Source organism: Gymnoscopelus microlampas, assembly GCF_963454915.1.
Source record: "Gymnoscopelus microlampas genome assembly, chromosome: 21".
NCBI lineage: Eukaryota > Metazoa > Chordata > Actinopteri > Myctophiformes > Myctophidae > Gymnoscopelus > Gymnoscopelus microlampas.
The window spans coordinates 45666380-45683655 of NC_139958.1; the positions used below are offsets into that span (position 1 = coordinate 45666380).

Genomic DNA, 17276 nt, shown 5'->3' on the forward strand with positions numbered 1-17276 from the left:
CCATTTGTACACTCTCTGAGTTAAATTAAAATTGATTTTACAATATAAATTGGGGTCCCAGAGATAGAAATGCCATTAAATGGGGGTCCGTAGCCTAATGCATGTCAAACTGGGGGTCCTTGAAAATTGTTGAGAATCACTGCTTGAGCCACAAAAATCTTTTCTCATGTTCCTGGCATATCTTTTCAAATGGGGGTCCGCAGGCTAATGAGTGTCAATTTGGGGGTCCTTGACATGAAAAGGATTGAGAACCACTGCTATAGTTCATGAGGTTAATAGTCCTCTGCCGATCAGCGTCTGGAGCTGCCAGACTGTTCTCATTTCCCCAGGTCCATCTTAATAGTTCTCTGCAGACTAGCGATGCTGGCGTCCAGAGCGGCCAGACCGCTCTGGAACTCCACTTCGTCTCTGGTGTTGAACGTGGAACCCGAGCAGACGCTCCAGTCAGACAACACGGATCCGACCTCGCACAGGGACAGGGAGGAGTCAGGGGACAGGCCCCGACCCGTTTCCAGGCGTCTGGGTGGGGCCGACCGGATCGCGATCGCCTGGGCGGGCTCTCGCGATCGGCCGAGGAGGGGAGGGGAGCCGACGAGAGATTCCGATTGGTGGAGGAGTCGGAGGACGTTGTCCAAGCTTCGGGGACGGGCCTCTGCGGTCGCCGGTGCCGTCGTAGGCGCGAAGGTTGAATTCTTTGGTTCCGTTTTGTTTTCTTTGTCCTCTTGCGTCGTGTACACTCTGTCCACAGATGCACCGACGCTCTCGTCTTCCCACGGCCCGAACACACTCTCCCCAGAAACATCGCTCTCACTTCCCCTGTGCTCGAGGCGCGCGTCTGAGAGAGAGGGGGGGCCTTTGCTAGGGGGCGACGTTCTCACGCACCCGTTCCCACCCAGTGAGCTCAGATATTGGCTGACGGGGTCGAGGGAGGGCTGTGCGCGCTCGTATTGGTCGAGAACTCGCTTGGTAAGAGGTGGGCGGGCCGTGGAGTCGTCCGTAGTCACTGCTGGAGGCCGTCCGCATGTAACAGAAAGAAGGGTCCTGAGAGAGAGAGAGAGAGAGAGAGAGACAGAGAGATTATTTAACTCATTAATACCTGAAGCCGATTTCTACAAAATGTCTTCTAAATCCCAACAGTTTTCTAAAAAAATGTATGTTTCTATATCAGTAGTGCTCAAACTTTTTCATGTCAAGGACCCCCAAGATGATATGTATTTGACCGTGGACCCCCATCTCAAAATATGTTGTTCCAGGAACCCCCAGAAGCAAAGATTTGAGTTAAAAATGTTCGCTTTAAAATAATCTAAATATATCAATCGATTAATCGATTTTTCAAAAATAGCAGATCTACAAGCTCGTAGCGCGGCACTCGGTGCCGTGCTATGAGCTTGTATATCTGCTATTTTTGAATAGCCAAAGTGTAAAATAATGCTTTTTAGCTCAAATGAAAAAGTGACACAGATGCGTTCGAGGTCTTGGGTTAACAGGAATGCGATGATAAAATATACATTGTGTGATAAACATCTCATCTTGTGTACAATATAAATGTGACGGTGACTGTAATTGTTGATACTGCATATCTGTTCACATCAGTACCAGCAATGTTACTAAGCCCGAGACCTACCTGTTGAGATGGTGGACGGTGTGCATGTCCTCTCGTCTCTGCTGAGTCAGCAGGGCCAGTTCAGTTTTCTGTCTTTGGATCTCCAACAACCTGGTGCTAGTGATCTCTAGTTCTGTAGGACACACACACACACACACACACACACACACACACACACACACACACACACACACACACACACACACACACACACACACACACACACACACACACACACACACACACACACACACACACACACACACACACACACACACACACACACACGTTTCAGTGATACGCAGCGCTGGAACTACATATTAAACTTTTGAGAACTGCTGATTTAGGGCAGGTACACACTGTAGGACTTTTAACCCATTAAGGCCTGAGGCGATTCTTAAAAAAATATGTTTCAAGATTTTTGAATAGCCAAAGAAAGCTAAAGTGACACAGATGCGTTCCAGGTCTTAATGGGTTAAAGGAGCTACACCATGAATTTAAAAAATAATAATAATATTTGATATCATATTGTTTATGTCCCTCAAACGTTTTTCAAAAGGTTTGAGCCTAAATCAAGCCTCAGATATACTCATTCCAACTAACTTCTCTCTGGCTTATAAAGCACTTTCACCTGCAATACCACATTGTCCTGTTTGGCACGGGGCGCTAGTGAGCCAGTTTGTATGCATGTCATGTCCTGGTTCTGTGTGGAAAAAGTAAAAAAAAAAAATGAGAAAAAATTTAAAAAAAAAATAAATTTTTTTTTTGGATTTTTTTTTTTTGGTTAGAACTGATAAACGGGAGGAATTGTTCCCAGACGTGACGTAGGGTGGGGGAACAAATCTGACGGACTGTTTTCAGACCAATTTACATGAAAACCACAGATAGCCTATGAAAGCCTGCATGCTCGAAGTCGGGTATTTGTTGGAACAGAAGAGAGGTGGGGGAGACCAAAAACACACAAAAATGAAGAAAAAGTTAAAATTCATGGTGTAGACCCTTTAAAGTGGTCGGGGAGTCATCTGATCGTTAAGCATTTCACACTACACAAGTCTCTTTCTTGAAATCGGCTGTCATGTGTCGTTTTCACACTTATACGATTGATCGCCGACAAGGGATCACACACTGCAGGATAATTCATACATCGCCGAGAGTAGAGCCCTACAGCCTCTCTCTCTCGCCCTCTCTCTCCCCCTCTCAGGCATCGCCGAGCACTGGGATCGTCTCGCAGAGCCTTTCACACACAGCGTGCAAAACCGTGGCGATCAAAGCCCCGATCTGCGTCAAATCGGGGGGTTTTGTCGGCGAGCGCCAAAAAAAAGGTCCCCGACAGCAAAGTCGGACCAAATATCCTGCAGTGTGTACCCATCCTAAGAAGGCATTTGTAGAATCGGCCTCAGGCCTTAACCCTTTAAGACCTGAGGCGATTCTTAAGGTTCTTCACAGGTGTTATCAATGATACTAATGAAGGCTCTGTTCCATTCTGGTCAGACGGAGTCAGGGTGCTGATATTGTGCACGTTGGCTCACTGGAAACACTCCCAAATGGCCCTTTACGGGTGTGTAACTCTTATTGGGGTTGTGGAAATCTGAAATTCAAAAATCTGAGAACCACTGTGCTAGACTAAATGGAACAGAGCCTTCATTAGTATCACTGGTAACACCTGTGAAGGAAGTGATAATATGGCTGCTGTGCATAGAGCCTATAGATAGAAAATAAGTCATTTTTTGGGTGAACTACTCCTTTAAAAGGTTATCACGCTGCACAAGTGTTGTTGTTGTTGTCGTCTTGGTTACCTGTCTGGATGCGCACGTTCTCTGCCTCGCTGTCTCTCAGACGGCTCTGTGTGTCCCGCAGGGCTTTCCGTAGCGCCAAAGCGTCACCCTGAACTTCCTGCAGCTGTGCGTGGGCGTGGCTGAGCTCCGCCTGCAAAGCGGACGCTGGGAGAAGAGCGTTGAAACATGCTGGTCAAATCGGACGTGAAACACACATTTATGATCACCATGGTGCTGAGCCACGACTGCTACACTCACTCGCTTTAAAGGGACTACACCATGAATTTTAAAAATAATAATAATATTTAATATCATATTGTTTATGTCCCTCAAACGTTTTTAAAAAGGTTTGAGCCTAAATCAAGCCTCAGATATACTCATTCCAACTAACTTCTCTCTGGCTTATAAAGCACTTTCACCTGCAATACCACATTGTCCTGTTTGGCACGGGGCGCTATTGAGCCAGTTTGTATGCATGTTATCTCCTGGTTCTGTGTGGAAAAAGTAAAACAAAAAAATAATAAGAAAAAAAATATATATATATATTTTTTGTTTGTTTTTGGTAGGGGACCAAATCAGTTTGGCCTGTTTTGAGATCAATTTCCAGAAAACCCCAGATTTGCTGTGAAAGCCTGAGTGTTCAAACTGGGGTATTTTTGGGGATAGAGGAGAGGTAGGGGAGACCAAAAACACACAAAAAAGAAGAAAAAGTTAAAATTCATGGTGTAGTCCCTTTAACCTTTGCTTGTATATGAAATATCAGAGACTATTAAGATTGTATGGAAGATGCTTCTGAAACATATTGCTAGTTTGACAACTAAGATTGACCTAATCTTAAAATATTAACCGAAAAAATAGCCTATTTACAAGTCACAGAGCTTGTAGATCGGCTATTTTCGGTGTGCAACATGCTTCCATAGATTAGAAGACACGCTGGCTTCTGTGGAATCCAATCCAAATGACATGGCGACGACTGAGAACTTGTATCCATGTACACTCCTCCCCCTTTTGAACCCCTCCCCCCACCTGGAAACCCCGACCCGGGTCAGGGCACAATTGTAACGCCTGGGAATCTAACCCGGGGTCTCTACACACTGATGGACAAGCAGGTCAACAAAGGTGTCGAGCAGTCCATGTGACAGAAACCTCACACAGTGTTTTGCGAGACTGACATTTCAGCATCCTTTTTCAACGACACTCGGATAAGAGTCTTTTGTATCCTGCCTCAATCCAAAATGTGTAGAAATGATTAACCCATTCAACCCCCGGAACGCATCTCTGTCATTTTAGATGTCTTTGGCTATTCAAAAATAGCAGATCTACAAGCTCATAGCTCTTGAACATTTTTGCAAATATTTGAATATATTCTTTTAAAACTCAAAGCTGTGCTGTCCCTGGAACTGAATATTTTGAGATGGGGGTCTGCAGCCAAATACATATCATTTTTATGTTTGGTTGCTATGTCAGTGGTGCTCCAACTTTTTCCATGTCAAGGACCGCCAAAATGATATGTATTTCGCCACGGACCCCCCATCTGAAAATATTTTGTTCCAGGGACCCCCAGAAGCAAATATTGGAGTTCAACATTTTCACTTATATATATATTCAAAGATTTGCAAAAAAAAAAAGGCAGATCTACAAGCTCATAGCGCTATGAGCTTGTATATCTGCTATGAATAGCCAAAGACATCTAAAATGACAGAGATGGGTTCCCGGACTGAATGGGTTAACTGTCAGAGACAGACAAGACAAACAGACACAATGTGTTCATGTCCACATAAAGGAGAGCATACAAGGGCACAAATATTAAAGGTGCAGTACAGGTACTGTACATTCGCAAAATCAAGGCACATGTCTTCATGTGCCTTGCACCTTACACCTTACCTTCAGAGTCACACTGATTCTCTCTGTTCTCTCTCTCTGCTCGCTCTCTCTCCTGTAGCTGTTGGTTGAGGATCCTCACTCGCCTACACACACACACATTTGTTTTACTATACTTGTGAGGACATCAACACTTTACCATGTTATGAATGCCATTTAAAACAAAATATTGCCATTTTTAACCGTAAGCCTAAAGCCGAAAAAACAGCAGATCTACAAGCCCACAACGCGCCGCGCTGCGACACGTTGTGAGCTTATAGATCAGCTATTTTTCGGTGCATGACGCTGGCACGCAACCAAGTATAAATCATGTTTAACTCTTAATTCCAATCCCTAAACCTAACCTCTAAATGTCTAATCCTGACCTGAATGTTTTTCTAATTGTAAATGTATCTCTAAAAATCGTTTTTTTTCACTATAAAACAACCATTTGCATTGTGAGGACCAGGAAAACAGTCCTCACAATGTAGATTTCTTCAAATTCTACTATACTTGGTCCTCGCAAGTATAGTAATACAAGCGCGCACGCACGCACGCACGCACGCACGCACGCACGCACGCACACACACACACACACACACACACACACACACACACACACACACACACACACACACACACACACACACACACACACACACACACACACACACACACACACACACACACACACACACACACACACACACACAGACACTCTTTTGCACAGTGTTTCTATAGAAGTGTGGGGGGGACATTCCCCCCAGGGATGCACACCGCCTGTATGTGCTGTCTGGGCTTGGACCCATAGATATAGAAACCTAGATACCTCATTGGCCTCTGCAGTTCATTGTAGCGACTGGTATCTCAATACAAGGCTCTTCCGCAGGGCTGTTTGACTACTGATCAATCACATCGCGTTAACTACTGGCCAATCACAGCGCGTCTAACTGACTAGTTGCTGCGCGGCTGCCTCTTAAGAAAAGACCCGCCCCACCTGCCTCTGATTGGCCTACCAAACGCCCCCTTCTGTGACGCACACGGAAGTTTCCAGCTTGCCCAAGCCTTATATGGGATAGCCCTGCGGAACAAGGAAGCGCGCCCGAGATACGAACGCTTCAGAGCCGAAGGAGGCGTCTACCTTTATATGTCTATGGTTGGACCTGACAGTTGCCTGACATGCTCCGTGTCTTCAGAGCGTTTGCATGCGGCTTGTTTGGAAGCTGTGGCTCCTGGGAGACACAGACTTTCCCTGGTCTCCGTTTCCCTCTAGTGGGATGCAGCGGGACTGCAGTAGTTATCCGTCACATTGGAACAGCACACACACACACACACACACACACACACACACACACACACACACACACACACACACACACACACACACACACACACACACACACACACACACACACACACACACACACATACCTGCGTAGCTGTGCGTTCTGGCTGCGTAGCGGCTGTAGTTGCAGTGCTATCTCAGCCTGTACGCTACGGCTATCGACCATGGCTGGCAGTGAGGACAGTGTGTGCTCCAGGTCACACAGTAAGCTCTCTGCGACGCCACCTATAGACAACATCGTTAGTGTTAAATAAAGACCACCACTGGAGCCATGCACAAAGCCACTGAAATGCAAGCTCGTCACGACAACACATGTGAGACACACTTCAACCCACCCTGAGACACTGTATCCACACCTTCACTCACTGTATACAATCACTCATAACAACAACTTCTACATTGTGTCCACATTATGAATACATGCTATGTTGAAATCACATTTCTCTTCCAAAATATGTATATCTTTACATGCTTTAGATAAAAAGATGACAAGCACTCTTAACTATAACACGAGAGAGACAGACAGAGAGACAGAGAGACAGACAGACAGACAGACAGACAGACAGACAGACAGACCACCTTGTCCTGTGATCAGAGTCTTCAGTTCTTGTAGGAGACACTGGACGGTCTTCACCTTCACCTCGGACCTCTCCGTGTCCTCCCGACCCTCGCTTCGCACTGTGTGCGTGTGCCGGTCATGTGAAGCCTTTGCGTGCGTATGTGGAAGGGATTCGGCCTGGGAGTTTGAGTCCGTGCATGTGGTCGATGCGTGCGTCTGTGCGGGGGGCGTGCGGGGGCGTGGTTCTGGGAGGTGTGTTTGTGAGCGTGTGGATCCAGCAGAGCCTGCACTGTTACGCACTCTTCCGTCAGCGCCGTTGACATCGCTCACCGGCACGCTCTCCTCTTCGCAGGGGCCCTCTCTGCCGCCACGTCCGTCCCCAGACGAGGGGTCCGAGTCCTGGGTGTCGCCTGGTCTGTGGGGCCCAGCTATGGAGGCTTGACGCTGGGCTGGGCGGCCTGTCGAGTCCATGTTGGTCGTGGTCGCGCTTGTGGTTGAAGCAGGTTTCTCGGGGCTCAGAGTTGGTGTGGAGGAGGTCAGGCGACAGTTGAAGAGAACTTCTGGCCCGGATTCTGAGGAAGCAGACTGGAACTCCGTTCTAAAAAAGAAAAAAGAAAAAAAAGAATACTAAGCTGGTATAACAGTATTTCATACAATGTATATTATCGGTTTTATATAGTTTTGCCTTATGTGTAGGTTTTAATGTTTTTATACATTTCTTAATATGTTGCTTAATGTTTATTTCCATGTGGTGTGACTTGTTTGCTCATCGTACGGCACGTTGTAACCGGTTTGAAAGGCCCTCCATACATAAAGTTGACTTAATTACTTACCAACTGCTAACACCACAACAAGCAAGGCTTGAATGAGGATTGCCAGCAACCAAAGAATGTGATCTTTGAGCTGTTCAAAGTGGTAGTACAAGTACAGGAACATTTCCCCCACATTGTGACAAGCAGTGGTGGAAAAAGTCAAACTCAAATGTTTTACTTAAGTAAAAGTATCAATGCTGCAATGTAGAAGTACTCTGTTACAAGTAAAAGTCCGGAATTCAACATTTACTTGAGTAAAAGTACAAAAGTATTGGTATCCAAATGTACTTAAAAGTACCAAAAGTAAAAGTACTAAAATATTTGAAAATAGCAGATCTACAAGCTCACAACGCGTCGCATCGCGACGCGTTGTGAGCTTGTAGCCAAGGTATAAAATAGGGCTAAAGTGGATAATGTATGTTTTATAATGTAATAATGTATATCTGCAAAGTAACTAGTAACTTAAGTTTTCAAATAATTGTAGTGGAGCAAAAGCACAATATTTGCCTCTGAGATGTAGTGGAGTAGAAGTAAAAGTATAGACAATTGGAAACACTCCAGTAAAGTGAAAGTACCTCAGAATTGTCCTCAAGTACAGTACTTGAGTAAATGTACTTAGTTACTTTACACCACTGGTGACACGTCTCTGGTAAAACAACACACTTTACCTCCATGCTGGATCAAATGGAGCACAGTGAGGACGGGCTGTAGAGCCTTTGGCTGCATGTGATGCGGTGCTGTGGACTTCAGCTCTAACAGCTGGAGGTGGAGGGCCTCTCTGGAGGCTGGCAGTAGAAGCTGGTCTCGGGTCAGCCGTCGGAGGTGACTGCTGGCTACTGGCGGTCAGGCCTGGACCGGACTGGGAGGACAGAACGCTCTTCTGAACTGCAGGTGGAACTGAAGGAGGAGACGTGGCAACATTTGGATATAGGGGGAGACCAGGGACAAAAGTAACAGGGAACAAAAGTAACACACACTCAATAATTCTAATTGTGTGTGTCAGTCACAGGTGTGTGTCGGTCGCAGGTGTGTGTCGGTCGCAGGTGTGTGTCGGTCACGGGTGTGTGTCAGTCACGGGTGTGTGTCAGTCACGGGTGTGTGTCAGTCACAGGTGTGTGTCGGTCGCAGGTGTGTGTCAGTCGCAGGTGTGTGTCAGTCACGGGTGTGTGTCAGTCACAGGTGTGTGTCAGTCACAGGTCCTGTATTGCCTATTTTAATGTTGTTTTATGCTTTTGCTTTTACTTTATTTTATTTTATCTTTGTTTGCTTCATTGTTAAATTGGTTGTAACTGTAACTGTATTCTTGCTCTGTAAAGCACTTTGCGCTGCATTTCATGTCATGAAAGGTGCTATACAAATAAACTTTATTATTATTATTATTATTAATTAGAAATAAGCTAGAGGGGTGAGACTTCTTGTGCACATGCTCAGCAGGGTCCTCTCTCTGCCTATGGAAGGATAGAATGATCATTTCATCTCAGCAGAAGTTTTCAACAAAAAAAACTGTATTTTCCTTCTGCTGTCTAAAGATAAGATGTCAGCTAATTTAAACTTAGATGAATTGTATCTCTATGTTATTGGTCACAAATTAACGTCTGCAGCCTATCACCAATACCTATAGTAAACCTGACCTTTCACTCTGTACTTAGTCTGCTCTTTTTTCCCCACTATAGCCAACAACTTTGCCGAAAATAGCAGATCTACAACTGATCAACAGATCTACAACTGCACAACGCCTCGCAGCGCGAGGCGTTGTGTAGTTGTAGATCTGATATTTTTGGCTAAAGTTCTCCTCAGGATAGGGGTGCTTGGTTGAAGTGGTTAATGTAAAAAATCACACAAGGATTCGGCGGACCCCCTGTAGTAACTCTGAGGACCCCCTAGGGGTCCCGGACCCCCTGTTGAAGACCTCTGTCTTAGTGTGTTCTCAAACACAATCATTTATAACAAACACATTTGCCATATACACACGCCAATAGTCTCACCAGTTTTCTTTAGCTGTTTGTTGCCGGTCTTCTTGCCGTCTGTGTCTCGCCTCTTCACTGAGGAACTGACTGTTCTTGGTTTGACTGAGCCACTCTTTACTGGTCTGGCAAGACTAGACTTGACCTCTATGGGCGCGCGCGCACGCACACACACACACACACACACACACACACACACGTTTGTATTACTATACTTGTGAGGACATCAACATTTTAGGAAGCCGATTTTATGATTGATTTATGATTTTTTTGGAGGCATTTTTAACCGCAAGTCTAAAGCCGAAAAATAGCCGATCTACAAGCTCCCAACGTGTCGGGCTGCGACACGTTGTGAGCTTGTAGATCGTCTATTTTTCGGTGTTTGACATCGCCGCACAACTATAAAAGTATAAAAGTATAAAATAGGGGAAAATCAAAGTGTGTGTGGGGTCATGAATGTAAAGTCAAGTGTGTTTTTGTGTACAGGACACCAGGCTTACAGTACCTGCCCTCTCCGCCTGCAGGATGCCATTGAGCAGGGCAGTACAGCCATCCAGCCCCTTATGGATGATAGCTACCTGGTTAGATGGATGAGAGAGGCTTCCATTTACTTTACTTTACCCCTTACAAAAGTACAAAAGTATTGCTATCAAAATGTACTTAAAAGTACCAAAAGTAAAGGTACTAACATGTTTGAAAATAGCAGATCTACAAGCTCACAACGCGCCGTGATGTGACGCGTTGTGAGCTTGTAGATCTGCTATTTCAAATAGCCTAGGTATAAAATAAGGCTAAAGTGGTTGATGTATGTTTGATAATGTAATAATTGATATCTGCAAAGTAACTAGTAACTAGTTTCAAATAATTGTAGTGGAGTAAAAGTACAATATTTGCCTCTGAGATGTAGTGGAGTAAAGTATAGACAATCGGAAATACGTACTCCAGTAAAGTAAAAGTACCTCAAAACTATTTGAGTAAATGTACTTAGTTACTTTACACCACTGTACCTGGGTAATAGGCTAAGATAGAAATAGCTCACGGTAGTAGACAGAGCGCAACACCTCAATAGAGCACCGAAGTCTGACATCACAGCCGCCCGCTAGAGGGCGCTAACCCCCTGGGTCACTGCGTTATTTTTAGCATTTGATTTCCCATTAGGGAATCTTAAATTGCGTCATATAAGAACTATGTTCAAGAAATGAACAAATCAGCCGGGCGATTTTACTCATATGGATATTAACCATCAACCGACAGTTAAAAAAAAAAAAATCTAGCCAATCTCTCAAGAACAGATTCAGAGCTACGCTACTGAATCTGTCGAGAGCTCCGTTCAGAACGTGTGCGCATTAGCTTACAAGTGGGCGTGCCTTCAGATCAGGAAGCAGGTCGCGCTTTACCCAATCAAATGTAGTGGGCGGGATTCACTGTCTGTGCGCTCCCTTCCCAATCAATCCCACTGAAAACAAGCCGAAACTCATTTAACAATAGCGTCCTTGAAGCAGACAAAACCACGGAAAGATATTCACATTTTAACTTGCTCTTTTATCATAGAAACAAGTGGGCTTATAATCAAAACGTTCCATGTTCTCTGGGAGAAGTGGTGTTAGAGTTCCGTGTAGAAATATTGTGAGCGCTGAGGGCAGACCAAAACCCCGGTTTCCTTGCGCACGGGTGCTCCATTTAGCTCCCCCCAGAGCCAAGTGAAAGAGTAAAAAACAGCAGGAGGGCGCTGTTTTTCCTTTTTATTTGGCGATGGGTTCCCAGATTGGTCAAACACAGACCTCAGCATCATAAACGAACCAGGGTTACATACCTGACAAAATCGCCGGTGTGGTTTCTTTATTTTTGGAAGACAGTGTGTGTGTGTGTGTGTATGTGTTCAGTTAGTCATTACCTGGTCCTCAGAGTCAGTGGAATAGAGAGAGTAGGCTGGATCAGTACACAGCACTGTCTTTGAAGTCTGACCACCTGTCACCCTAAGAGTACAAATAGACCAGTTAGTAGTACTAATAATAATAATAATAATAATTAATAATAATAATAATAATAATAATAATAATAATAATAATAATAATAATAATAATAATAATAATAATAACTAGACAAAAGCCCCCTTGTGGGGGTTTGTCTCCTTTCTCCGTGAAAGCCCCCTGAGCAGATAAGCAAGTAAATTAGAAGTCATTATCAGACCAAAATGTACTGGGTATCACAGGTTTTGCAGAGATTTGAAGCATTTGTAGAAATATGGGGCCTGACATGTAATATCATGTTATTTGAGAATGTGTTATGCTATCAGATATAGCCTGGCCCTATGTGGCGCGCATCAAGCCTTCCTCGCCCCCCCTCTCATTAATTCTTATAGTCAGAACGTTCAGTTCAATAATATAAACATGTTTATTTGATTGCTGAAAACCCTAAACTACACATTTTAGCTAGAGGACCGCCCTCCTGACGATGTCAGCGGTCGATACAATAGTTAAATTATTAAATGACATTATTAGATTAATTAACTCTGCAGCCGCACTGAGGCGCCACAGAATTAGATTAAATTGAGTATATGTCTGGAAAACAGTGTTCAAAGGAGTTCAATGGGCTATGTTAAGTCAGCAGTTTTTAGTAAAGTAGTAGGCTACCTAGTAGGTGTAATTAAGTTAAAGTAAATGTGTTGATGTTGTCTGTGTGTTCCTGCATGAAGTGAAAAGAGCAGACTGGGATCGAATGAATGCAAGTGATGGAAGTGAATGAGTGGGGGCCGGGGGGAGGGGGGCTTGGGAAGCGGAAGTTACGTTTCTGTTTTGTGTGCCTACTGTGCATGCGCGCCACCTACTGGACAAAATATGGGGCAAAAAAAGAGAAAAGAAAAGTTAAACTGTACAATGTGTACTGTAAATACATTCAAGGTGGCGAAATTAGCCAACCCAATAACCAGACCACTGAGGGATATTTTGTGCCAAGTTTGGAGGCAGTTGGAGAGCTCGTGTGATGGCCCAACCCTGACGAACATCATGTCTTGGCCATTTCAATTATAATAGTACGTTTCAGCTAAACCCAGCTGTTCGCTGCCCACTAGAGGCACGGAGCAGTTAGGCGGGGGGGTAGGTGTCTTACTCAAGGACACTTCAACCGGTCATATTCAACACAGACATTGCTGGCCACTGTGGCCAGACCTGGAATCAAACCTGGGACAACTGGGGACCTCTACTCCCCAGGCGGCCTCTCTAACATACTAGCTATGCCTCAGACCCCCTTGGGGTCCAGACCATTCGTTGGGGGACCACGAAGCCATGGCTTTAAAAAACAAAACATCTCATGACCATTGTTTATCTGTAGAAGAACCACCCCCAGTTCAATCTTGCGCTGCTATCGCTCTCTCCTAACAAAATGAAAGGTTAAACTGACAAATAATATTGGAAGGGTCCTGGCGTGTTAAAGTCCCTGCCCAGTGAGGTTGTGGGTTCGAATCCTCTGTGGTGCATACATCTTTCTCGGGCGTCTATGCGAACACAATTGGCCCGTAGTCAAAACTACTTGGCTACTCTAAATAAAAATAAAATATTGGAAGGGGTCCTTGGGCGGAAAAAGTGCTGGGGGCTACTGCATGGTTGGGTTGTACTAATGAAATGTAGAGAAATAAAGAGATGAAAACAGCTTGGTTGTACTAATGAAATGTAGAGAAACTAAGTGATGAAAACAGCATGGTTGTACTAATGAAATGTAGAGAAACTAAGTGATGAAAACAGCATGGTTGTACTAATGAAATGTAGAGAAACTAAAGGTCCTTACACACAGGCGAATTATGCGAATATACACACAATTCGGACTTGTTCCGAATAATTAAAAGACGCTTTTTTCCGCTCCGCGAAACTGGTGTGGAAGCTTGCATTGACTTTATAAGGTTTTTAAAAAAAAACATATTATTCGCATGAAAAAAATCGCCCCGGTGTGTAAGGACCTTAAGAGATGAAAACAGCATGGTTGTACTCACCGTCTCCTGACTGGCTGGACCCTCCCCCCTCCAGTCAACCTCCCTGATGACACCACCTGTCAGTCACAATGCAGCACAGCATACAGATAAAACCACATTTGTTAAAATAGAACGCGGAACGCTCTCCCCCATCTTTTTCGCGGACCACTCACCCCCAGCGGTTGTTGTATTCTCGTATTTGTTTTACTGTGGTTAAGTTTAGGAATAAGGTTAGGTTTAGGCATAGTTTTACTGTGGTTAAGTTTAGGAATAAGGTTAAGTTTAGGCATAGTTTTACTGAGGTTAAGTTTAGGAACAAGGTTAGGTTTAGGCAGAGTTTTACTGAGGTTACGTTTAGGAATAAGGTTAGGTTTAGGCATAGTTTTACTGAGGTTACATTTAGGAATACGGTTAGGTTTAGGCATAGTTTTACTGAGGTTAAGTTTAGGAATACGGTTAGTTTTAGGCATAGTTTTACTGTGGTTAAATTTAGGAATAATGTTAGGTTTAGGCATAGTTTTACTGAGGTTATGTTTAGGAATAAGGTTAGGTTTAGGCATAGTTTTACTGAGGTTACGTTTAGGAATAAGGTTAGGTTTAGGCATAGTTTTACTAAGGTTACGTTTAGGTTAAGTTTAGGAATAAGGTTAAGTTCAGGCATAGTTTTACTGAGGTTACATTTAGGAATAAGGTTAGGTTTAGACATAGTTTTACTGAGGTTACTGGATTTGCTGGATTTGACCTGGGGCGAGCGTTCATGTATTTGTTCAAATGCATCTGTGCATTGTGATGCATCAATGTGAAGGTGTCCGTTCAATATCCTTTTGGCCAGAATAAAAGGTAATGAAATATGGCCCATGAACCACCTATTAATAAGTGAAAATGTAATCCAATTAGAGAATGAATTGTATAAGAATGCCCATTCAGATCATAGGTTTCTCTCTCCTCACCTACAGTAGCCCATATAGCAGTAGTTGTTAGTATTTCTTCTAACTAAGTATTTCATCTAATATTTAACAGCAAACTACTTAAGCCAAGCTATTCTCTTATGGGGGTCCCTTGCATCAAACGTTTTCGCATAGGGGGGGGGTCTAGCTGAATACATATCAATATGGGGTCTTTTACATGGAAATGTTTGAGAACCATTGCAGTACTGACCATTTAAAAATGGATCTAAGTAATGTAAAGTACACATGATTAGAACATGCTTAAACATTTGACATTTAAGGTCTAATATTTCTACAAATGCTACAAAACCTGTAGGCCTATATCCAGACATTGTTGGGACATAAACAAGAAGTTGAAGGATACAATTAAGTCTGATAATGATGTATTGTGCATGTTCACATCATGTATACATTACTAACGCTATACATTACCACTAACCCTAGTGGAGGCAGTGGTGGAAAGTAACTAAGTCCATTAACTCAAGTACTGTACGTAAGTACAATTTTGAGGTACTTTTACTTTACTGGAGTATTTCCAATTGTCTATACTTTTACTTCTACTCCACTACATCTCAGAGGCAAATATTGTACTTTTACTCCACTACAATTATTAGAAAACTTTAGTTATTAGTTACTTTGCAGATATAAATTATTACATTATAAAACATACATTGACCACTTAAGCCCTATTTTGTACCTAGGCTATTTGAAAATAGCCGATCTACAAGCTCACAACACGTCGCATCACAACGCGTTGTGAGCTTGTAGATTTGCTATTTTCAAACATTTTAGTACTTTTACTTTTGGTACTTTACATTTGGATACCAATACTTTTTGCACTTTTACTCAAGTAAATTTTGAATTCCGAACATTTACTCGTAACAGAGTACTTCTACATTGCAGTATTGATACTTTTACTTGAGTAAAACATTTGAGTACGTTTTCCACCACTGAGTGGAGGACTGGTGGAGAAGAGATCCAGTAGAACTAAAAGACAAGTTATTTATGTTAGGTTGCGCTCGGCACGCAACACAGCATGACGCATTGTGAGCTTGTAGATCTGCTATTTTCTGCATGCAACCAACTGTAAAATCAGGCATTTACGAATTACGACGCCATCAAGGCATCGCCAAACAATTGTTTTGTCCACAAAGTCTAAAAAAACTAAAACATTTCAGATGACTAAAAAAAGGACTAAAACTAAATGACATTTTATTCGAAAGACTATAAACTAAATAAAAATTTGCTTGCAAAATTAACACTGATTTGCAGTGTAAAGTAACTTTTACTATACTGTCTGTACACTTTTGAGGAACTTTACTGGAGTATTTGCCATTTTCAATACTTTTACTTCTACTCCACTACATCTCGGAGGCAAATATTGTACTTTTACTCCACTACAATTATTTTGTAGATTTTGATTATTATCACAAAACATCCATTACCCACCTCAGCCCATTTGAAAATAGCTAGACGATATTTTCAGAAGATTTGTATGCATTTTGAACTTGTGAAATTCTGCATAATGAGTGCTTTCTACTTTTGGTACTTTAAGTGCATTTCTATACCAATACGTTTGTACTTTTACTTGATCAAGTGAATTTTTAATACCTTACTTTTACTTGTAAAAGAGTATTTCTACTTTGCAGTATTGATACTTTTACTTGACTAAAAAAAATATGAGTACTTTTTCCACCACTGCTGGTTTGTTGACTAGGTTTCGTGTCGTTTGGCTCTCTCTTACACTTTGTAAATCACTTTGCATGGAGAAGAACGTAATAAATGATAATAAATGTACTAAATACATGTTTTAAACCACTCTCACCTTGTGTTTGACAGTTCCTTTCATTCTTCACGATAGTTCACGTTCAGCTGCACGAGCTGTAAAGTTTAATGTGGAACTAAAACATCCAATAAATGACAAACTGTGGACGAGAAACAAGTTGCTGTTTTTTTCACAGGAGGAAGTGCTGAGCCGTGAGCCGACCAATCACACAACGTTGCTCAGCGCTCCCTGCATTTCATTGGTGGAGATAGAGGTTCCTATTTCCTGTTCGTTGTCAAGGACGCTTATTTAAGGAAGAGACAGTGACGTCATTTTCTTTATCTGGCAGATTCGTCGCACGGCGTGACGCACATGGGCCACAGCTCCGTTCCGTGATCAACATCAACCAATAGGGAGGTTTCCTGTTAGTAAACATGAGAGGAATATGACCGCGCAGCTGCGGGGGGAAGCCTATGGGTGCGTTTGGAAATTACGCACCGGAGCACACTCGCCTATTAGTTTGTATTGGCCAGTGCGCTCACTGCCGCTCAGGGCTGTATTTTCGAACGCGCCTTTCCCCCACTGACCCCCAGGCATGCGCAGATTGCGCATTCTGCTCTGTGATGACGTCGCGCGGAAATCCGTCTATACACATTTGGTGCTGGAGCATAGAGTTAAAAAT

The 17276-nt window shown here is 43.2% G+C and overlaps 1 protein-coding gene across 1 annotated transcript; it reads right to left on the bottom strand.

The window, feature by feature from the left end:
* Positions 1-62: 62 nt before the first annotated feature.
* ccdc14 (coiled-coil domain containing 14) lies at positions 63-16783 on the bottom strand. The gene is made up of 12 exons (XM_084046527.1): positions 16655-16783; positions 13904-13959; positions 11813-11894; positions 10424-10496; positions 9940-10065; positions 8623-8851; positions 7163-7740; positions 6670-6808; positions 5263-5345; positions 3400-3543; positions 1625-1736; positions 63-1041 (listed from the first exon to the last, which is right to left on the bottom strand). The coding sequence occupies exons 1-12, from the start codon at positions 16676-16678 to the stop codon at positions 318-320; spliced, it is 2370 nt and encodes a 789-aa protein (XP_083902653.1). The 5' UTR covers positions 16679-16783; the 3' UTR covers positions 63-317.
* Positions 16784-17276: the final 493 nt, after the last annotated feature.

Coding starts and splice junctions, on each gene's coding strand:
- ccdc14 (XM_084046527.1), bottom strand. CDS start 16,678: ATGAAAGGAACTGTCAAACACAAG. Junction 13,960..16,654: donor AAGGAACTGTCAAACACAAG/GTGAGAGTGGTT, acceptor TGTGACTGACAG/GTGGTGTCATCAGGGAGGTT. Junction 11,895..13,903: donor GTCCAGCCAGTCAGGAGACG/GTGAGTACAACC, acceptor TTGTACTCTTAG/GGTGACAGGTGGTCAGACTT.